The sequence below is a fragment of the Nyctibius grandis genome, chromosome 16 (assembly GCF_013368605.1).
Source record: "Nyctibius grandis isolate bNycGra1 chromosome 16, bNycGra1.pri, whole genome shotgun sequence".
Classification (NCBI taxonomy): Eukaryota; Metazoa; Chordata; class Aves; order Nyctibiiformes; family Nyctibiidae; genus Nyctibius; species Nyctibius grandis.
Genome location: NC_090673.1, coordinates 4,605,033 through 4,628,709, shown reverse-complemented (window position 1 = coordinate 4,628,709; position 23,677 = coordinate 4,605,033). Strand labels below are relative to the sequence as shown.

The 23,677-nt window shown below is 46.6% G+C and overlaps 1 protein-coding gene across 1 annotated transcript in view; it reads left to right on the top strand.

Moving 5' to 3' along the window:
- The window catches only part of CFAP77 (cilia and flagella associated protein 77), a 60,741-nt gene that overhangs the window by 27,699 nt on the left and 9,365 nt on the right, over positions 1-23,677 (top strand). Inside the window, exons 2-6 of the mRNA XM_068414218.1 lie at positions 8,226-8,325; positions 8,888-9,116; positions 21,599-21,701; positions 23,174-23,179; positions 23,288-23,383. Coding sequence (XP_068270319.1) covers positions 8,226-8,325; positions 8,888-9,116; positions 21,599-21,701; positions 23,174-23,179; positions 23,288-23,383 — 534 coding nt within the window. The remainder of the gene's footprint in view (positions 1-8,225; positions 8,326-8,887; positions 9,117-21,598; positions 21,702-23,173; positions 23,180-23,287; positions 23,384-23,677) is intronic.

The window sequence follows — 23,677 nt, the reverse complement described above, 5'->3', positions numbered from 1 at the left end:
TAGTCTAGTAAAGACTTTCTGTCCTGCTGAGGTTTTATTACATTAAAGTAACAGCATCCTTTTTTAACAGCAAAAACTTTTATCTATTCTCTAATGAAAATGGAGATTATTCTGTACATGAGGTGACTGAAGTTGGTAACTTCCTGCGTCTGTGATCAGAGATTAGAGTTTCTCCTTGAGTGAAAGCCGAGGGATTCCTGAACCAGAGGTTTGCCCAAATTTAACAAGTTGTCTGTTAGTCTGAAATATTTGGATATTTTGTTCTAGGAGGTACCACAGGTGTACTGACTTCAGGCAAATTCTGCTGTGAAATAACAGGTAGCTCTCAAGGCAGCCAGTATCTCATTTGCAGCTGGGGATTGAATCTGGCCCTAAGAATCTGAGGTCTGTGCCACTGGGGAACTATTTTGCTATACTGGGAATGTGGCTGTATTCAGTCTGCTCAAAAAGGCCCAGAATCAAATTCTCACTCCTTTAATGTCATCGGGGCTATACAGATGCCATGCTGGCAGCGTTTAGCCTAATATGTTCTATAGCACCCAAAGAAATTCAGGAGGAGGAATTTAAAACAACCTGTATGGAGTTGAAGAGCCAGCAGCAAGTTACATGGCATAAACAGCAGCTTCACTAAGTTGAGTTGTGCTGGACGTAATCTGGGACAACATCTGGCCTTGACAACATAAGGGGATTTTTCTTCAAGTAGCAGATGGGGAGGTTTATAGAACAGATATTACTAAGGATGAAGCACCCAGAAAAGGTCATAACTGCTGGAAGGGGGTGGAAACTTTTTAAAAACATTGTCCCACCTCTTTAACATTTAGAGAATGTTCCCTCTCAATCATCAAATAACCCACACCTTGCTTTCAGCTAAACCTCAGCGCTCCCACTGAAGCCAGCAGACACTGAGCAAAACCATTTCCTTGCAGGATTTGGCTTCAGGGTTTGCAACACAGCAGGTATCCCCAAGGCTGTGGTTCTCTGGGAAATGACAACCCCACTGTGCCCTTTCCAGCCATTCTCTGGAGGCCCCACATCTCTGGAGAGTCAAATGCAAAGATGGTAAAATAGCTTTTTTTGCCAAGGTGTTACGCACTATTTTGCCCACATTCTCCCCAAAGCTCCCAGAACTGCTGCCACATTGAAGACAGAATTAGTCCACTGATTTTCCCACCCTGATCTGCCCATACACACCTCCATTTTTCCCCTGCTGTTGCCTATAAGGAGAGCAAGGACTCAGAGATGCCTCTCTCCATTCAGCTGCCCCAGGGCCACCCCATGCTGTACCAAACCTTTCTGCTGCTGTTCCTACATGTCCTCAGATCTCTCCCAGGCTCATTCTATCTCTTAGAGGTGAATGGTGGTTGTAGCCCAAGAAAGATCAGGTACAGATAAGACCTCAGCCTAGTGGTAGCTGCAAACTGCACCCATCTTCATTCAGCCTGAATAACCCATCCTTCCTGCCAGCGGCTTTGTCTTATGACCACAGACCACGCTGCTTCTTCAGGGCTTGCAAGCAAGCGGAGGCTGATGTGAACTTCACAAGCTGTGACACCCGCTACAGAAATGCATATGCTTCTTTGACCTTCAGTGCTGGCACAAAACCTTACACAGACACAAATTTATCTTAAAGTCAGGAGCAGATTTAATAGAGCAGGAGAAGATCGTTTTCAATATTTCCATCTCAATTATAGTCAAACACCTCGGTGAGTCTCAGCCTTTGGGGCTGTACCTGGGCTGCCTACTCCCAGCATTGAGACTGTCAGCAGAATCAGCAGAAATAGCACAACTGGGCAAGGTGTTGGCGATTTATCAATGCTGAAGTAATTCGGACTGACACGGAGGCACTGAAGAGGGGCTCGGGGTCCAGCAGGTGCCCCCGAAGACCCAAGAGTTATATGGTGCCACACACCAAAAGCGGCAGACTTGGGATCTGACTCCCTAGCAAAGAATGTTGTCTTTTTTCCAAAACATTTTCAAATGGCAGAAAGAAGCAGCCCTGTTACAGAGAAAGGCAATTTTAATAGTTGCGATACCCTACTGCTAAAATTGTCTCTCTAACAGCACATTATCTTCTAACTCAATAACAAGTGACTAGTATTCAGAGTCGCAGAATTTTGGGGCAAACAGGATTTTTCAATGGAAAACTAGAAGGTGAATACACCCATGAAGACAAATGAAAGTATTGTGTACGCGAATACTTTCATATCTATCTAGCCCTTTAAAACCAAAATGATAGAGTTCATTTGCATTTAGATCTCTTTGGCTCCCTCTTTTCATCTAAAGACAAATCCTCACAAAGGCTGCTTAATTAGACCAAATTAGATTTCCACCTAGTGGCTTGTCATTCATTAGAAAATGCTGTTCTTTTTTTCTGTTTTGGTAATTATAGGCTGGTCTCACAGTGTTCACTTCAGGCTCAAAGTATGACTTGCATTCATGATTTTGTGCAGATGAGAGGAAAATTATTCAGTAGCATCAAGTCTGCCCATTTTACAAGTTGGATAAAGATCATTGCTAGAGTCTTTTATGTAATGGGGTATACTCTTTCTTAGGTCTTTAATGATTAATTGTAATAGCATATCTCATAGCAATTTTCAAGACTAAAAGCTAAGTACAAACAGTTCACACACGAAGCTACTGTACCAGGCAGCGGGTGGCTTTCCTTAGATACAGGTTTGTGTCGGGGGCCTGCGTGTGTGGCCCTTGGTTATTGGTTTTACAACCCTGCCGTGGGCAAAGAAGATGGGAAGGGGCAGGCTGGTGCCTGGGGTTGGGTGGGTAAAACCCTGGGCTGGAAGTGCCATCTGCCTTATCTAACTGCCATACCTAACCCAGCAAGGGGGGCACCTGTGTCCCACCCTCTTGGCAGTCCTCTGCTGCCGGTGTTACACAAAACATAGCTACTAGAGGGGAAAATCTTTCAGATTTAGACCTGACACTCAAAGGTTTCTAGCTAGTAAGGCTACAGCTCCCAGTGCAGGTCAGTCAGGAGCACAGGTTAGTGCAGACTGCGCGTGTAGACATACTCTAGGTCAGCAGTGTCTCTATCTGGAGTATTTGTAATGAAAGGAGTTAAACTTACAGTGAGATCCCTGAGCTTTACCGTTCCCGATTCCAAGGGCAGCATTTTGCCCAGCCATCACCCTTTTCTCCGGAAGACTCTCACACTGCTGTGGGACACTATAATAATTTGGTCTTCCACTCTGAACACAGAGTACCAGGAACAGTTCACGTCTCTCCCCAAACCAAACTCTGTTCCCTTTGCTATCCCGCATGGGCACATGGATTCCTTGCCTCAGTTTCCCCACTATTACATCAGGATTAATGCTCAGTGGTATGTTTTAAAGCTTAATAAATCAGGGATAGATTTGGTGGTCCTTCATCAAGCAAAACTTGCTTTGACTTTGACCTTTAATGTTTATGAAAATCTTCGAAGATAACTGCCAGCTTATTATTCATAATCTTCTTGGGAGTGGAAGTCACAAGCAGTTAGCAGCACGCAGCCCAGCAGCCACCAGCCACTGCTAGGATTTCTTTTGCACTAAGAAGTCCAGATTTTCAGGTGTGTTTCTCTAACAACATTCTTGCTTTCCCAACCATTTTTTGCGAGAAAGGGAAAGGTTTTTTTTCCCCTCCACCTTTAAAAAAGAAAAAAAAACTGATCAAATTTGCTTTTCTCAAAACACTGAACATTCCCTTTCTCATCTACCTAAACCTGATGTTGAGTTACTGTCCCCCAGAGGCTTTCAGTAGCTCAGTTCTGATGTATCCCTGCACTTTGTAGCTCACTGCCTTCTTAGAGTGTAATCAAACATCAAGCTAAGTAGCAAATAAATCTCCCGATCTCATAAGCTGCACAGCAAGATCATGTAAATGCAAATGAAGGGCTTGATTTCAAGCTGTCGCGGGGGGAAGGAGGGAAAAATGCTGGGCCTTGTCACCGCAATCACTTCACTCTGCAAGTGCAGTAAATCTGCAATAATAATAGTAATGGCAGCGTGACAGGAGGCTTTACTGTACAAGGGGGTGTAATGAAAAGGGGAACAGAAGGTAGGGAAGGAAGCAGGGCCTGGCAGGCTGAAAACGCACCGGCGTGGGGTTTGCAGGCGTCCACAGGGCAGAGCCTTCAAGGAGGGGACGGGGCAGCCCTGGCTGAGTCAGAGCAGAGAGGATTCATGGATTTGCCCAGCATCCCCTCCCAGTGAAGGGCTGCCTCAGATGCAGAGATTAAAAACCCATGCCTCCATCTCTCACTGTGCCTCTCTGCGCAGACAGGCCTCCTACCCCTCTCCCAGTCTCAGTCGTCTTTAGAAAATTGATGCCACGTGTGTCGATAGGCCATAAATACCAGGGGATGAAACACAAATGAGTCTTGCAACAAAACCTGGAATCCTTCAGGGTTTTGTACTTCCTTGCACCTTTGCAACGTGCCCACCTCTCACAAACAGACCCATTTCCGAGCCTTCCTCTTCCTTCACAGCAAACGTTTTCCAACACCATTAGACACTCAAATACAAATCCAGGGCTCCAGCCTGGGGCTGCACAAATCGGAAACTACCTGGCAAAGGCCAGGGAGCTCAATACACCCAACACCGCTCGCTCTTCAGCCAACCAGGGTATCCCCACTGATCAAACACCCCCACCACTGCCCTGCAGCCCATCTGAGCATGGCACCCTCCAAACCCAGGGCAGACACACCTGGTTCAACCATGAAAATTATTGTGTCCAAGGGGAAAGGATGCATTAGCTGAGTCCTTAAAAACAGTTTGAGAGAGCAAACAAAGCCTCAGCACACGTTTCTTGCAGCCCTGGGAGGAGGTGACAATCTCTGCAGGATGCTCTGGGAATGCTTCAGGAAAAAGTAAAGAGTTGTCTTTTCCAAACGGGCTGGACAAACAGTATTTAAGATGCTGGATTTTCCTCACCGAGGTCGTAAAGGGAGAAAACTTGCAGAAGGTACCCAGAGAAAATTAGGACCGCCTGGGATGCGGAGAGAGACGGTTTTAATTAGAGCCAAGAGGTGGGAAATAAGGCAGAGAAATGACATCTTAATGAGGTTTAATGAAGTTGTCTGCTGATGGGCACAGCTGTCAGACAGATCTGTATTCCAGCCAAGCAGCTTTGTGACAGGCTAAACCTGAACACAGGAAACAGTGCTGGAGCTGGGGAAGAAAAAAGGACCTTCTGCATCAACTTTGGCTCGCTCTCCCCACAGCTTTATGACACAGCACACCTACAGCGCCCCAGGACAAACTAATGAAACCGGCCCGTGAGGTTGCAACAACATTTGACTAATTTATGAATGAGAAAGGCTGTAATCTTGGATTACACTGAGCAAGATTCATTCCTGCTACCTCCTTCCCATTCTTTGCTTTTGTGGGTAAAAGATGTTGGCAGGCAACCAGAGTCCTCAGAGTCCACTGATTTTCTTCAGGCACAGATTCTCCCCATGTTCAACATATTGGACCAGATTTTTTTTTAATTAATTATCTAGCACCTTCAGTTTTATTTATTCAGTGCAAAGTGACTGTAAAATGCCACCCTATAAAAAGCAGCAGCGTGCACTCATTTTGGGATGGAGTAAATACCCAACTGTGTTCACCTACAAACAGGAATCTCTGAATCCCATCATTTCTTCCATTCTACAGAGTTCTGCATTCAAAGGTCTGGAAGCAGCTTTGCCACAGGTTACAAACCTCTCTCTTTTCCTGCAGTTTCTCAGCAATTTTCTCTCATCTGCCACACCTTTGCTGTCATAGCAGATTTCTGACCTCACTTAGCTGATCCGGTATCAGAACACGATCCCTGGAAAAAGCCTTTTCTCATGCATCTGAGGAACGCTACACCATTTCCCTTGTATATCACTGACAACTAATCTAAAAATAGCTAGCGTACAAATGCCTGTAAATACAGGAGAAATAGATCAGCAATGAAAGCTACTTTATCATCCCTGGCACTGCTTTATACGCTTTGCGCGAGCTCCCTAACTCACACACAGCATGCACATATGGTTTAGCACTGCCATGTGATATTTCAGTCACGGTAGCACTAAAAGCCCACTCACTCCCATCGTGCTCGGTGCCGGACACACCTGTAAGGGACAGTCCCTGTCTCTGCTAGAGGTTCAGAGGACGCAGCGGGGGGGAATGCAGTCACGTTATGCGCAGGTTGTATCAGGTAGTGAGTCGATTCCTTTCAAAAAGGTCTGTTTGCAACAAAGGATCTGTAGCTTCACGCAGGGCAAGGAGCCTGATGGGTTTTTTGAGCCTATCAAAGGGTCTTAGCAAGTCCAGAAAATTCATTTTCTGGTGAACTTGTGCTCCTGAGAGTCATGAGAAATACACACCTGCTTTATAGAATCACAAGTGCATGGATTTAATAGGACCAAGATGATGCATCTCCCTCCCAGACCTGGGAAGCAAGACCCTGGGGTTTAGCTGAAAGCATCACTGTACAGGCTTGCAGGCCCAATGACCACAAACTGGCCAAGCTGACAGCCAGCTTGCCAGGATCTGCAGAGGAGCAGACCTGTTGTCACAACACAAGCAAGTCACTCAAGCAAGCAGGCACAATCTCACCCCTGGACACGGCGGTGAGGAGCCCGGTGCCAGAGCCACTGCATGCTTTTAGATTTTTGTGTAGCTGCATATAGAGACACAAGCAGAGAAACTCCAAACTGAATGCACAAAAAAATGCCTCCAGGTGAAAAAGTTTGAGGAATTATGAGCAAATTCAGGAGACCTCAACACATAGCCCTCTGGAAAGGTGCCCATTTTGGGCAGGGTTTATTAACCCTCACTCTCCAGGCAAAACTGGCTCAGCAAGAGCTTTGCCTGAGCTGAGGGTGATGCAGAACAGCTCAAGCTGCTCCGCAGCATCGTGCACACTTGGTGAGTACCGTTTAACAGCACGTTGCAAAGAGGCCATCAGGCTGGCAGCAGGCAGGAGAGCTGTGGCTGCTCCACGTCCCTGGCCAGGGTTTGCACAGTGTTGGCTGGGTACAGAACATACATTTGGGTTTGGATGATGTTCCTATGCAAGCAGCTCTGATAAGCAGCATCCCTCATCAACCGCTGTACAGCCTCAACCTGTCATAGTGGCAAGTTGGAGTGGGTTCATTTTCAGTCTTGCTCTTTTCACTCCGTCCCTGCAGAAAGGGCTGTGTTTGATTCAGCATCTCCTGAGCCAGAGAGTGTTCACTCTGGAGTGTAATAATGGTCATCTCAATGTCAATGTTCAATGATTAACTGGTGAGAAGCACTAGAGTAGGATTTCAGCACTTCCATTCTCCCAACAAGACCTGCCAACACCTACAGCCCCCCAGTTTCCCCAGCACACTTCCCATGGAAAATAACCTGTCCCAAAGCACTCACACCATGTCTCAGGGCTCCCAGGGAGCTTGTTGCCTGACCCTGGCCCAGCGTCTCCTAGCAGGAACGCACAGACCCAGGCTGCCAGGCTCTCACCCCTTCCCTCCTCCTTTCAATCAGCAATAAGGTTTCAAGACACACACATCCTGCAGTGACTTCACCATGGAGATGGGAGGGTAGAGACAAAGGGGTGATGGGAGGTCAGTTAATCCCACAGACACCACTAGGCTGGGACACACATGGACTGGGGAAGAGTTCATTTTATAACTAAATAGAAATGAGGTTATTGAGCTCAAGTTCTCTTCTGTGCTATAAACCCCAGGCTCTGCTCCCCCTTCTTTATCCCCCTTATTCTCCCCCCTGCAACATGCCTTGCATCTTGATTATTCCCAGGCAGGAGCAGCAATTTGGTTGTGCTTGGAGAAGTTTACACCAGTTTTCTAGGAGGATGCACAGCTTGGAAATTAAATAACTCAAAGCAAAGTTAAGACTAGCTGCGGTGTCCCCAGCAAACACCACAGCTGGGCATCCCAGTCAAAGGAGAAATTAACCATATATATTGAGTCAGGATCCCTTTTTCCAGCAAGGCTAGGTCACTTTATAACTCAGGTAAAAACTTGTGTGAAGATCAGCATCCCTTAGGCTTCAGCTCTAGTGAAGCCTCATGGCTGTGAGTTCTCGTTTGCACTGTCACACTCACTTGTGTCCAGTCAGTGCGATTCAAACCTGTGCCAAGTGGAGCCAGAGCCATTCCTGGTACCTGTGGCCACATTCTAATATAAATTTTTATTTTCAGGGACTTTAGCTTATCAGGAAAGGTCTTTACACTTCTCCTTTAACTTTACTCTTCTGCAGGCAGAACTGGGGAAGCCTCAGAGAAACTGCTACACCCTGCCAGGCTTCGATTTTTCATATGGGCTGTACATCCAGAGGACAGATGGAGGAGTCGCTGAAGGTATGACAAAACCACTAAAATATAGACCTGCAATGAAGTCCTAAAAGTAGTAGGGACTTTCCGGCCCTTCCCAGTGCTCTTCAATACTTCTCAAGCTGGAGGTGAAGAGCTCCAACATTCACTCGCTTTCATTAATATCACCCCCATTGCTTGGTGACTAGCAAAGTTTCTCTGGCACATTGGAAACTTTAATGGGATCACACAGAGCCCAGGCAGAGAGGGGTATGGCACCTGCAAAGGGTGATACAGGTGGCCCCTTTCATAACTTGAGAGACCTCCTACTTTGTGCTCTCAGGGACAATTCCCCTGGGAAATCACACTTACTGAGCAAGCCAGGGTGGAGGGTGAGAAGACATCCAATTCAGATAGGACATGTCCCCATATGAAATGAGGTGGGACAGGATACGAAGTTCACTCCACAGTTAAACCATGGCAAAATGCGTGCAAGCCATGCGAGGCCCTTGAGCATGGTGCACAGACATCAGCCTGCCTTCCCAAACAGGAGTTACCCAAGATGCCTGATCGTTCTCTCTTTACCTCTCATGTTTCCTTTCGTCTCCAGCAATAGGCCACTGGAACACAGCAAAGCCAAGTACTCCTTTAGTTCAGAAGATGCCCCGAGACTTCATCACCATGAACCGGGGTGCTCTGAAGGCCGGTTGTACCACAGCCCGTGAATTTAATTTGTACTACAAGGCCAAGGACATTCGGTGCAAAGATAATAAATACAGTCACATCAAGAGAAGTCCTCCTAAAGTACCTGCAGACATGACATATGGCATCGCATCACGGTAAGAGGGAAGGCTTGGGCCCCTCCTCAGAATGAGATTATCCCTTCCTACCCTCACATCTGCATCTCCCCAACATCTCAGATAGCAGAGTCCCAAAGAGAAGTGTCCTGAACCTGGACATGCTGCAACTAAGCCACAGCATCACTTCCATGCCTGATTGCACCTCTGTGTCAGATAATCAACTACCTAAATCTCATCTACATGCCATAACACATCCCCATTTCACCTGTGGCACTAAGGCCTTGGAGCCTCTTAAAAATATGTTCAATGCCAATTCTTGAACTTAAAGGAACAGGAAGAGTTGTGAGTCAGAATAATGGCTTCCCAAGGTCAGAAAATCAGAGCAACAGCATTTCTACCTTTTTGCACTCATTGAAATACTCTGGTGCAGTTAAGAACCAGTTCAAGTTCTTTATCCCACTCTCTCCCACTTGTTACTTCATCGCCCTGCATTGGGCAGAAACTGGTAGTACAGCAGGATGGAGGCAAAGCAGCTTTTCACTGCTCTCTTCTGCTTTCTTGTGCTCCCTCCCAAGCACTGGAGGGGAGCTGGTACCTGCTGCTCCCCAAACAACCCCTCCAGAAGGGCATAAGCCTACCTGTTCATCCCTTGCAACGCAGCAGGATGGTTAAGGCTTCACAGAGAGTTAGGGCTTTTGCATCGCAGTGTCTTCTAAAGGATTTTTACAAAGCGGCCAGCATACATGAGCCCTGCCTGAGGTTCAAACAGGTACAGCATTTAGTCCTTCTGCTACCTGTCCTCTATGGGAGCACAAGAGAAGCTGGAGAGCACAGCAAGCCAGAAAAACAGTGTGAATCCAGCACAAACAAGGGCTCAAAGCCTCTGAAAGGTGCTCCAAAGCAGCCCTGCTGCTGCTGAAGCACAGAGGGTTTTCTTGCTCTGTGCAGGTCTGGACCAGACATTAGGTTTCATTTTAAGAGCTGGATAATAATCACTACCAGAAAAATAACAGCTACAAATTCTAGAGAAAAGACATGATGAACGGCACCGTGTATTTTACGTGATAGTAAATGGGCTTTGCATATGCAAATTGAATGGATTTTAAAATGGTATTTAATGACAATTTTCGTAGCAGACATTAACATTAATTGCATCAAAATGAAAATGTAGCATTAGCTTGCTGTTAGCTGCAAATGCCCCAGCTATAAAGCTTTATCTTTATCAGTATCAGCCCTCACCGATGTGACAGGGCTGCACTGCAAATTGCAGGCAAAAGGGCTTTTATGTTGCAAAAGTATCCCCCAATGTAGACCAAAATCAACATCAATTTTGCTTTATTTCTTCATAAACGGAGGTTAAATGGCTGCTTGTAAGAAGTCTAGGCACGTTTCAAAAGTTTTAAGGAAAATCTGCAGACCCCACAACAGCAGAAGTAGTGGGAAAGGGCTTTTAAATTAAAGTTATTATTGTACAACTTGCCTGCTCCTTAATAGCTACCTTTTATGCAGACTGATTGTATTTATCCCTTTACTTTAAAAGCACATAATAGACAAAATCAAATTACTGGGATTACCAAGAAGTTGTTACAGCCATTTCGTTACAAGTGGGAATTTAACACACTTTTCCATGACTGGCAAGTTAAAGATACCATCTTTGGTGAGCACCCCCCAGCCCAAGCCTGTCCCTAGTCACAGCTGACCAGGTTCAGCTGCCCTGTTACAAATGACTCAGTTGTCAATGGATTTAAGCTGCTTCTGCCTTCGGACTCTAAGCCCTGCACAGCTGTGTTCTTAGTGCTGCAAACTGGGAAGGCACAAGCTAAGATACTTGCTTATCTGGGGGCAGGGGAATGGTGGCATATGGTCTTTTCCCATGACTCCGAGCACTTGTTTGCCTTCAGAAACGTCCACTTTGGTAAACCTCTCAGGTGCAGTGAAGTTTTTCAACAGGAACAGAGCCCATGGGTCATTCCCTAGCCCAAGGCACAGCACAGACAGTATGGCTGAGAAGGCCAGAGAGCAAAGGTGCCTTCCCATCGCACTGAAAGCGGCTGCAGCCACCCTGCCCAATGTTGGCGATGCTCTAGGACAATCCCCAGAACACCAATGCAAACCCTCCCAGGCTGCACCCACAGCCCTGTTGCAGCTCTTCTGCGCAGCTGGAATTGCAGCTAGTGCCAGCACGGAGCCCTGGGGCTGGGCTGCCTCCCTGGGAATGGCAGCACAGGGGGTTATAAGGCCCGAACAGTTCAGCAACTGTCACAGGAACGTGTTTGTGGTCTTGGAGCTGTCAGTGGGTAATGTGCAAAGGGCTTCTCAAGCCCTGGCAATGTATCTCCAGCCCCTTCTCATGCCCTGGGCTGCACTGCTGAAAGCTTCTGTCTGTTAAAGACACCAAGGTCAGGAGTTCTCCCCAGGCTCACAAGTACAAGCTCTCCCAGATCATCCCAAATAGAAATGAACACAAATGCTGTGGTTGCTGTTAGTGCCTTATTAATCACGCCCTGGCCCTTCTGCTCCCTCTAGCATGGCAGATCGCTTATGCCTCTGCTTTCCATTCATGGTGGGCATGTGCTGCATGGAGCATTTCACAAGGAGCAGCAGACACTGGAGTGAGCTTTCTGAAGCTTTGAGGCCTCTTTCCTTTCCTGGGATATTTACCTTCAGAGGTCACCCATACTCTACTAATTCCCCATGGGCATCTTCCAGGGGAGAGAAGCAGCTCTGCTTTTTTGCTGATTCCCCCCCATTCTCTCCCTCCCTTTTCCCAGATAAATGTTTGCTAGGAATCATGTGGCCAGCTTTGTTGTGAGAGTCATAAAAAGGACATTTTTCATCTCTCCTTTTTCCTGCTCTCGCTCCCTTTTCTCTCTCAGTATCAGACAGAGATTTATTCCCTCCCTGATGCCTGTGGCATTCAGAGCTGGGAGGGGTCAGGGAAGGCACTGGTGGGATGATAATAGATAATACAGTGGTTCCCCAGGGCCTTGTCCAGCTCCATAGCCGATCCATCAGCAGGCAGCACTCGTGCCAAGGTCAGCGGTAACGAGGATGTGGTAGGGTCCCAGCCTCCCCCATGGGGTATCCTCCAGTTAGGCTCCCCCAACTCATGCTCCAGCTTCTGATCTCTACAAGAGCTGCCTTGTGCAAGCCACTATTTGCCAGAGAGCACGTGTCCACTGAGCGGAGGCTCTGGGCTAACGACTACGTTACTGTGCATACACACTCAAGCTTCACCTGCCCCAGCCCTCATCCTCACCACAAATGGGTCTACAGGTTTTCTTTCAAGGAAAATGCCCATCATTGGCAATCCCTCCAGGAGCTAAAACCATCCCCATCCCCGTGCTTTGTACATGACACATTACATAACCAAGATGTGTGCAGAGTAGGGTTGCTGTCCTCTTGGACCCAAGTCCTAGGTCCTTTCATTTAAAATAACCCCACTACACAGTTTAACTAGCAGATGTATTCAACCCCCATACTCTTGGTGTAATGACTTTATTTCACAAGAGGGAGAGTTCAGGGCACTGAGTGGGCTGGGTTTTGAGGATATGGGAGATCTAAAGACACAGAAGGTCTGTGAAGACCTCCAGGATCTTCACTGGTATCAATACAGCTTGTTATTCAGGGTGCATTTGGAAACCCTGATAGAAGTCCGGACCAACATTTATCCTCCTAACCACCTTTTTTAATTGAAGATCACTGTGCGCTGAAATTAGCAGACATTGAATTGTCATTTTTGGAACTAGAAGTAAGCACAAAGATACAGATGCTGTCTACAGCTGGATTTTAGATTGTATGGATTTGCACAAGGTCACACAAGGAGTTTGAAGCCAAAGCACACCAGCACACAGTTGGTACCCCAAGCACAAGTTTTGTCCCTAGGAGCTAGCAGTGCAGAGTGCATCCTCAGCATGAACACACTGCCCAGCATTTCCAGGGTTGCTTTTAGAGAAAAGCTTTCCTTTGTCTCTTAGTAGTGCAAGTTTCCTAATTCTGAGTACTGTGTCCCAGAGCGTATTCCTGGACACAAGGACTGCACAGACATGCCATTCTCTGCCATTCTACACCTGTACCTCCTTCAAACCCTGCATGGCCATAACCCTGCCTCTGATGTGCTGCCATCCACTTGGCAGTTGGCCTGTAGGTTGGGCTGACCTTGGGTGTGCTGGCAGGATTTCCCTGGCACTCTGTCATCCCCATGTTTCCTGCCGGGTCCCCCCTACAGTCTGCCTTCGCTTCAACCATCCCTTTCCTGAATTTTACATCCCATTTTCCTTCTAACTTCGTCTCCTCCTACCATTCTCTAAAACTGGTCTTAATCCTTTGGCAGCTGCTTTCAGATGTGTCTGCAGCAAGCTCACCCCTCTAAGGCATTTGGTCACTGCAGTCTCTCTTCTTCACATTGTTACAACTGGCCAAGGGCATCAGTTATCCAGTACTGCCTCTTCTCTTTGTATCATTTGCAATTGTCCTAATGCTCTATTGACAACTGTCTCACTGGCCTTTAGCAGCTCAGCTGTTACCTTGGCTATCCCTGCAGCTTCTTGGCTTAACTGACTGCTCTGTCCTTATCTTTCACCTTCCCCGAGAAGGGAGGTTTCAGTGCTCATGCTTCTGCTTTGCAAGTGGCTTTTCCACCCGAACTGTCCATGATGTTTGCACACAGCCAGAACAAAGTTTAGAAAGCTGCCCTAAAGGGGCTGAGATATTTCCAGCTTCTCTCTGGCACACAAAGTGCACTAGTAGGTTTATTTTTGAGACACTTAAAGAACATTTCAGGTCATTCTGTGATTCTGTGATTAATATACAGTCCTGGAAAAAGCTAATGTAGCTATAGACCAGCTGCAAAGATCTGTCAAAGAAACAATACTGAAGAGCAGAGAGTGTTCCTGGAAAGAACCCACCAGGAATAGCTGGACAGGCAAAAAAGATGAATATTACAGCAAGCCCACATCTTATCCACAGTCACTGGAAACCAAGCAAATAAAGAATGCATAAAGCCACAAAAATCCAAAAGGTTGGGACAAAAGTTTTAGAAAAAAAATATCTGAGCACTGACAAAACAAATGGTAAAAAGGTGAGATAGTGACTGGCTTCGCTGTCAGGCTGAAGGCACCAGAAAAATGCAACAGAGTTAAAAAATATAGGACTCCCATCAGCTCAGATAATTGCATATCCTACCCAGTTCTACAGCGAAAGGCACTTTGTGTCTCTGCCACCATTCTCGCATTGCTAAGATAAAAATTTCTATTTCAAGAAATAATTTTCTTCTACTGGAGATGTTCCAGGCTGGGTATGTGCTCGCATTGCTGCGTATGCATCAGCTACCACTTGCTCCCAGCCACATCTGCCTGGATCATGCTGCCTTGTGCCTGAGTGGCTGCAGCTTCTGGTTGGGCAAAGACCTGTTACCCCCTTCAAAAAGTCCTGAGTGCACCATGAAGATACTGGTTCTCCTTCAGTGTAATTATTTACCGTAGTTGTAACAGTTTCTGACTACTTCAGGCTCCTGGGTTAAGAGAAAATAAACAGCCAAGTCATGGTTTGGCATAAGGTTCAGGTCCTGCACATCAGTCACAGAGCTGGGAAAAAAAGATCTGAATAGGAAAGGAATTTACTCTCTCACACAGCCTGGCTGTTGTCCATGGGTTTTTCTCCATTGTTTACAGCTGGCTGAAAAATTTCTACCAAAGCTTTTACCATCTAAAACTACTTCTTGCCACAAGTGGACTTTTTCCCTTGAAAACTTCTGCTTTTGCAGTCTCTGCAATGAAAACTTGGGTCAGGGGGAAACAACAACAGAGTCGTTTTTGTGAAAGCAAAGCTTTTCAGCCCTCATTGACATCTTTTCCTTTCAAATGAAGTAATGTTCCCACCCTGCCAGAGAGGTTCAAGCATGGGATGGAGGTCAAGGGGAAGACCTTGCTCTTTGATTTGTTTTGCTCAGCATTGGGGTTTTTTTTCCTTAGGTTTTTACTCATCAGGATGTTTTGCATTTGTTGATGGCTGCAGAATGAGCACTGTTCACTCTCAGCCATGGATTGAGACCTCCAGGCAGAATAGCTCTGTCCCATAATCACATCCCACCTGAGTTTCTCAGAGGGATTTCCAGTCAGTAGACAAGTGTGTTGAAGACAAATATAAATAATCTCCAATGAAGTCATCCAGACAAAGGGTATCTCCAACCCAAAAATCAATGTTAATGCACAAATTCCAGCTTGTGAAGCCAGGTATTTAATGGGTAAGGGCTGGCTTGGTATCTTCACTGCAAGACACGTGTTTCCATGTGTGCATTTAGGACAGTTACAAGTCACTCTGGGCCTGGGAGGGAACAGTAAAGCAAATTGGTGCTCTTGTAACCATGTGTACTCCTAAGTACAGCTATGAGCATCTGATAAATCTTTTAAAGTGCATGTTTACAATGGATTTTATTCTTTTTACTGTTCTATACATACGAGCCCTCTGAGCAAAATAACAGATCCTCTGACACTTAGAAGAAGCCACTGCCTCATTGGCTGCCCACAGTGAAATAATTTATATTGTTATTTCCTCATCCAAATTACAAGGATTGTAAAGAAGCTTCAGAAATTCAGACTAATCAGTGATTTGATGGCACAGATCCTGCAGCTGCCACATGGGTGAAAGGCCCACTATTTCAAGAGTTTTGCCAGCCCAAAGACTGCAGAAAAAATTGGTCCCTGAGTGTTTTCTACCAATTTTTCTTTTGTTATTTTCTCCAGTGGTTAATGGAAAGTGAGGACAAGTGGAGATCATTTAAAAGTGATCTTTCAGGCCTCTCCATGGGTTTATTGCCAGGACCTGTTTAGAGGACCATAAAGCTGTAAGGGGCCAATAACTTCACCATATAGTCCACAAGCTTCTTAGGAAGATGAAGAGCCTTTACATTCACACCCTGCTTGTTTTGCCATCTCTCTCCCCCTCTCCTTACAAACACACCCGCACGTGTGTGTGAGGGTACTGCCAGAGCCGCTAATTGAATTCACTGTTGTGAAAGCGTTAACAAATTGTTAGTGACCTTTTATACAAATTTCAAAGTCAAGAATTCATCGCTAACTGCGCATCCCTCTTCTGCCATTCACTGTTATGCAAAACCCACAAACAATTAAAAGAAATAACCAAGAGCCCAGCGGCCCTCTTTCCTAATTAGCTGCAGGAGGCAACGCTTAGGAGTGTGGCTAAGTGCTTCAATTACCTCAGCCCTCCTCACTGCCCTTGTTAGAAAAGACAAGTCCACTGGCCAAAGGGGAACAATTAAGGCAAGGAAGAGCCAGGCAGTTTGCAGGGGGATGCCGGGGCCATGCTGGCTCTTGCACAAGGGCCAGAGCTGTAATCATGCCCCAGATTCCTGCTGGGCTACACAGAGACAAATTAATGGTAGATAGATTGCTAGCTCCAGCCCATCAGTAACAGGGGAGGGAGGGAGACAATATAACAGTACAAGGGAGCTGTAATCAGAGGTTTCCTGCGCTATCAGCCCCCTTTAAGGGCAGAGGGACCTGAGCATTAATGCCTTACTGCTGCCTGCATTGGTGATACCCCAAGGCCCGAGCAGAAACACAGACCCCAGCTTGTGCTTTATTTGCTGAAGACAATCTGTGCTAGCTGCACTGAGAAGCCCCACACTCCAGAGATGCTGGAGACCAAACTGGTTCCCAGTAAGAAACCAACCTGAGCTGGCGGGAGCTGGTTCAGCTGACCCAGCCACGTGCCAGGGGAAGTTCTCTATATGGACACTACTACCACAGGACAATTCCTTCCCATCACGAAGTACATGAGAAAGGAATACAAAGGTGGTGCCCACCATATCTGTCTCCCCTGTGGACTGAAGACCCCAAAGACAGATCCTGGCTGTTCCACAAAAGCACATCATCTTAGATGGAAGGACACCAGCGAGGACTAAAACCCCCTGAAACCTCATTAACCTTTCAAGAAAGGGTTAAAGTTTCAGGATAAGGAGTTTTAATATCACAACTGTAAAAAAAATTCAATTATATGCTTTATCTGTTGCATAAACACCCATACAGGGCCAGATCCTGCTGCCATTGAAATTAGAGCAGCACTTTTGGCACAGCCCAAACAGCTGCACAGCCACTGGGGAGTCAATGCCCACACACACATCCCCTGCTCCCTCGCTCCGGTCCCTGCCGGAGCCCGTCCTGCCCAGCACTGCTGCAGGAGCCATCTGCACAGGCTGGAGAGCTACCTGGAAAGTCCAGGGGCTGAAGTTTGTGCTCAAATATTCACAAGTCCCTTTGCTTTTGAATTATACAAGAAAAAGGCAATCACAAGTCAAGTTTTCACCCTTTTACAACACAACGTAGCAATCAATTTGATTGCACCTTTTAAGCTGGTACAAACCCCCTTCCCGAGCAAAGTCCTTTGCATTCACTTCTGCCAAGTACCTTTTTCTCAGTTGATATATAAACCTTTGAAAGTGAGTTTGAGGGGAGACTGACAACCTTGAAACCTCAAGAGCAGCATGGCATTGACGGGTGCCGCTCCCTGAGCCGAGTATTATAGATAGATTTTAATTTCATTTTAACAAAATAGCTGTCTCCAGTGGAAGAAGCATCAAGAGCTAAATGAGGACCCGTCTTGAGCTGAATCACGTTGAACAGACCCCGGCACTGTCATTGATTTTCTGGGAAGAAAAAAAACGCCTCTGGCTACTAAACCAAATTAGTAGTCACTGATGACCAATTATTTTGCCCCACTGTGAATGGAGAGGCGTACTAAAATTCCAGTTTGTCAGACCCAAGGCTCTCTTCTCAAACACCTTTCAACAAGCATGTACCAAAAGTCCCTCAGATGGTTCTGACGCCTTCCTGTTTTCGGCAACTTCTCCTTCTCCAAAGTTTTAATGAGCTGCTGCTCTGAGGATGGCCTGCCAGAAAGGGAGCCCTTCCCAGTTCGGTGGAGCACTATTTGGCATGGCACAAATCACAGCTGTCAGAATTTATACACACATACACAAAAAAGTGTCAGCCTAATGTTTGCAAATTATAATTACCATTTCTCTTGCATGTCCCTGGTGCCTTCATTTTAGATAAATCCCAGCTCCGAGGTATCAGCTGCAAAGCACTGAAGGCTCATATTGAATAGAATAGATTTAACTAGTTTGTAGCTCATTTAAGGCCTACACTGTTTTATTTTAATATTGTTAATACTTTATTATACTTTTAAACATTGTTTTCACAGTAGAATAGCCTATTAGGAGGCTGCAACTTCTTTTCTGAGAGGTTTCTGGCAGACTAGCATACCACATTGTGTAACCAAGTTAGCAGGCGCTTGTCATTTCAGTTGAAAATAGGTCTGTACCCTGACTCTTGAAAGTAAATTAGAGAGAGAGTCTATTAAAGAGACAGGAACTGTTTCAGGGATAGTAGTTTTGAAAATGTGCACAGATAAATTTTAAAATATTTAGGAAATGTCAACATTAGAAGTGGCTCCAACTATGTGACTATAAAGGAAGCAGCTGATTTTTTTTTTCCACAATTATAAATAATTTGTTACATCCTATCAGAACTCCTTTCCCCTTCCTTTCTGTGGCAGGGTGCTTGTGCCAAAATAAGGAGATCTGAGTTACTCTGAACAAGACGGATTTTAATCCACAATAAGCGTTTTCAGCGGATGCTTCCCCCCCTCTCCCCACAGCATCCGCAGACGATAACAGCAAAATCCTCCCAGTTCAGAGGGGTGACATCTGGGCAGGGTGACAAAAGGAAACAGAACACACAAGCCGTTCATTCCTGTCCTTAAGTAACACGAAGGCGAGAGGACTTTTTCCCAAAGGCCAGCTGCAAATGAGAAATACTGTCACATTGCTAAGTGGCACCGATCTTGGGACCAAAATTCCCCGTCCACTCAATAAGATCAGCGTTTGACCCACAAAGAAAAAGCCACCTTGCTGAAATTTCTCCGGTAACCTTAGTCAAAGAAGTGTTACCTGCTATCCCCTGCTCTTCCCCACTTTCTCAGGATTTCTCTCAAAGGAGGCAGGAGAAGCCAGATGAAGCCTCATGTCCTACAGCCCCACCAGAGCTTATGTGTGTAACTAAGCACACGAGTCAACCCCACCGATTTCAAAGAGGCAGTTCATGCGTGTATTATTCCAGGCATGATTCTGTACTTTGCTGGATCAGGACTTAAATGCGATTAATCACACGGCAGGGAAGGACCTCTGAAGAGCATCAACCCAAATGTGTCCTTTCAAGCATTTACTTACAAGCCAGCTGTGGACTAATAGTCACCAACTGGCTGGCCCACTGGAGATGGTAAAAGTCACCTCCACAGAGATGTGAAAACACATTCAGCTACCACAAAAAAATCAATAATCAAACACTACACACAAAAGCTCAATGTTTTCCTGCATCCCTCCCTGCTATTCCTGCACACCAGGAAAGCTCCTACCTTGGAGAGCAAAGGGACAGGCCAAGGAAACAAGCCCATGTGCAAAGCTCACCATGTGCTTGTGCTGAGACAACCAAAATTTACACCACGCAATGAGACTGGAGACCCACCCAGACAATAAGACACTCAGTCACAGGTTTGCCACATCTTTTATCCTTTGTAAATATTTTGCCCAGCTCTGACCAGCGTGAAATGCCAAACTGGAAGGGAAGGAGCAGGGAAAGAGGGGAAGACAAAGGGTAAATGTCGGTGTCCCCTTTGGCACCGGGTGTCTCCAGATAACAATCTGGAGCAGCACAGCTGATTTGTAAGCAAAGCCTCAAAAAGCCCTGCAGCATGTGATCTATGAAACAGGAGGTCTGCAGAAGGATGTCTCCTCTGATATGAATGCCCCCTTGGGATGTATATTGCTGGATCGCACATCTAGTATCATTAGAAAACACGACCATAGATTAGGCTGTTTTGAAGCATGTGGTGTGCAATAATTAAGTAATAAAAGTCACCACAGGGGTGAAGGAACAAGAAACAGAAGAGTTACTATTTGCATATGTGCTGCCGGTGCCCTCCATGATCATCAAACATTCTCCAGACTGCTAAAAGCTGGCTGCTACCGATTTTGGACCCACTCCTGCCAAAAGCCACAAAGCACCAACTCACTCTGTGGTACATGGGCTCTCTCTGCAGAAAACCATCTTCTGGTGGAGCGGGTAGCCCAGCAGTTAGCCCAAGTCCCCCCAGTTAGTCTGGACAGGCAGGGAAAGCACTGCCTTTCAGTTATGGGAGCTGCATCTGAAGGCACTGCGGGCTACAGGTGGGAGCAGAGCTGGGGCTGAGGGCTCCACACCATTACAGGTTGCTACTGAGATGGGAAAAGTCCCTCCCCAGCAAGGTGTGCAAGGACAAGGACCAATAAAACTTAAGATCAAGATCTTCCATCACCTTCAAGTGTTGGCTTCCAGGGGAAAAGAATAGCAGCACAACCACAGCAATAAGTGATACGCTGTCCTCAAGGCAAGAACCCTGCTGCTGCCACTGCCAGTTCTGCCTCCCATGGCAGCTGATGAAGTTAAAGTATCCTCACCTGCAGGGAGCAAGGCTCAACAATTTCAGGCTGCAGCTCTGCCATAAGCTGGTCAGGTTAATGCCAGCTCAGAGCAGCTGGACCAGGCACTGGCCAACAAGCAACTGCCTTTCATTTTTACTATTTTTTTAGAACCATGGTCATCTGCAGCTCCTCTCTACTGCTGTCTTCTGGCCAGGATGCTCCCTTGTACCCTGTTTCAAGGGGCAAATACATCTGGTCTGTGCAGCTGAGGCACTAGACCAGGCCTCAGCATTTCAGCTCCTCTTTCTGCTGCAGACACCTGACCATCTGCATTGGGTCCATTTTTATCCCTATTCAGATTGCTTAGGACAGCACTTACTCCTCTCACTCAATCCATCATTGCATCTGTTCGCAGCTCTTTGGTATACGACAGTAGTGATATTTTAATAGGAAAAACAGTGTTATTTTAGCAAAACACACCTTGCACCCAGTGGTTCTTCCCAGGCAGCTGCCAAGGCTGTGTCAGTCTGGAGGGGACCCAGCCAGAGCTGCTCCTCTGAGCTCCAGGGTGGTGATGCAAAAGCCCAGCTCTCTGCTTCTGGACATTGCCCCATTCCGTGCTTTCATTCCCCACCACTGGGTACCAGCTGGGAAATGCTCTCCTGGAGCCATAGCAGGGCCCAAGGCTGAGCCACAGTCTGTGGTGCTCCATGGTCCTTCAGCACACTGAGGCTTGGACAGAGGTGGTGATACAGGCCCTAGAAAAGGTTGTGCAAAGATAGAAACTGTGCCCATTCTGGGGAATGCCCTAGCACAGTCCTGCTACAGGTTATTACAGGTGTGTGCAGGCTGTGGGGTACTAACTGCAAATGAATGTGGGTTTGAGTCCTCCTTGAGGAAGAGAAAGCCTTTCTTTGTGTGAGGGTTTATTCATGTTCTCACCAGGCACACTTTCCAGGAGCAGAGATACGAACCAGCATGGGGATGTAAAGAGAGGTATTAGCCCTGAAGATTATATTGTTGTCTTTTCAATGTTTTCCAGGCCTTGCACTCCCTTTTTTGACCTCCTCCAACACAGATACAAGGAGCTGTGGATGGAGCAGCAGAGAGCCCTGACAGTAGCCCAGGGAGTGGAAAAGAAAAAGGTGAGAATACTCCAGCAGCGCTTCCCCTTGCTGTGCACAGCACTGCTACCAGGCATAAATCCCACTGCCCTACCCCACGATGGACTGACTTCTCCCAGCCACGGGGAGGGCTCTCAGCTGGGAAAACATCCTCCCTGGCTGCTAGAAGGCTGGTGAAGCTTAACAAAGATGAGCTGCTTCCCAGCCAAGATGGGCCTGGCTTCAGCCAGAGCGTGTCCTGTGGGGTGATGCTGTGGGAGCGAACACCAGCTACACAAATCACAATGTGTGTGTGCATGAAAGTGCGCTAGAGACAAAAGGGAAAGTGGGGTTTTTACAGTATTTTATCTGAAGACACACACAGGAGCTGAGCAAACTCCCCAGGGCAGTGGTGCTTTGGCCAAGGCTTTTCAAAGGCTTAGATACTTTCTAGTTATCATCAAGCATCTGTCTGCATCAATATGCCTCTAGTCACAGATTGCCCAGCTAAACTCCTGGTACCAATTAAAATGGAGGCGCTGGTTCTTTTTGCATCGCCACAATAGTAAAACACCCTGCTGTAACAAAGAATTAAGTTTCAAATTATCTTTGGTATTTATGTCATCCTCATGCCAGGAGCCCTGCAGACTGTCCTTTGGACAGCACCAGCTCTGCTCAGGTTACCTGTGACAGTGGACAAGACAACAGAACAGCCAATAAATGCTCAAAGGACCAGCACCAGCCCTGATCCTGGCGTGGTGTGGTAGATGCCAGCACCCACAGCAGTTGTGGGAGTGCAACACTGTGCTGCTAAACACACCAATATTGCAATAACATTTAAAAGCAGCCAATGACTGTTTTATTAGTTAATGGCTCAAAGAAGAGTCAAGCTAATATGGTAATGACCAATTTCAATGGGCTTACTGCCATCACAAACTGTGCTTTATAGTTGAAGTGCCAGAATACAGTGTTCTTAATTAGCAGCTACTTTATGAATACACAAGCCTAGGATGTTGGAAAGTGCATCCCCACCTTATCTATTAATGACTGATGTTTTTAATCACTATGTTCCCTCCATCAAGTTCCCAAAGCCTGCAGCCACCAATTACCGAGTTAAGCAACACAAACCTACATCCTAGACCACAGAGCAAACAGATTCCCCAGGGTTTCACGCAGTGGCCAAAACATTCACCAGGTACCTGCACTGGCTTGTGCTGGGACTATCAAGCACTGCAAGCTGCAATTTATCAGGAGAGCAACACACAGTGGACAGCCAGGAAACCCCCCCATTGTGGGGGTGGTGGAGGTGACTTTCCCAGCTAGTGATGAGCCCTTGCTCTAGCTCAGAGCACAGGGCTTCCCGCAGGCAGCGGTCATCTCACTGGGATGCCGTATAAGGCAGACACTCTCAGAGCTGGCAGCTGCTCATGTTTTTCTCATCAGTATGTTTTAGGTATCGGTATTAGCTGCATGGACATGAAAAACTACCCAGACCAGGCACTTGTGATCATCAGTCCAAAGTGACTTTTAGTCTAGTTCATCCCAGGGTCATTACATTGCATGACACCAACCTCATGTATATAGCTGGGCAGCTGTTTCAGCCCATTCTTGTTTCCCTTTGGTTACAGAGAGGCAAAGTGCGTGAAACTCGCACCACATTTCTGCGAAAACATCCGCCCCCTGAAAAGGAGGAGTCCTTCTGGCACCTGCCCCACTTGGAGAAGGTATGGAACACTTGACTGAACTCAGGGACACCTTCTAACCTTGCCCATGTGCCCTGATAACACCCTTAGCACACAATGAAGGTAGACACAAGGCTCTTACCTCAGAGGTCCCCAAGACCCAGACCCTAAAATGGTCCTGCAGTGCATGCATTCAAACATCAGCCCCTTTTGGACTTCACGTTGGGATGTTTTTTGCAGCCATAAGCCCTTGAAGAGAGGGAGCAGTTGCTCAGATAAGGGCTTATGATTTATTTGCTAACTTGTGTGTGCTTTCATGAGCTTCACGAGATGGGA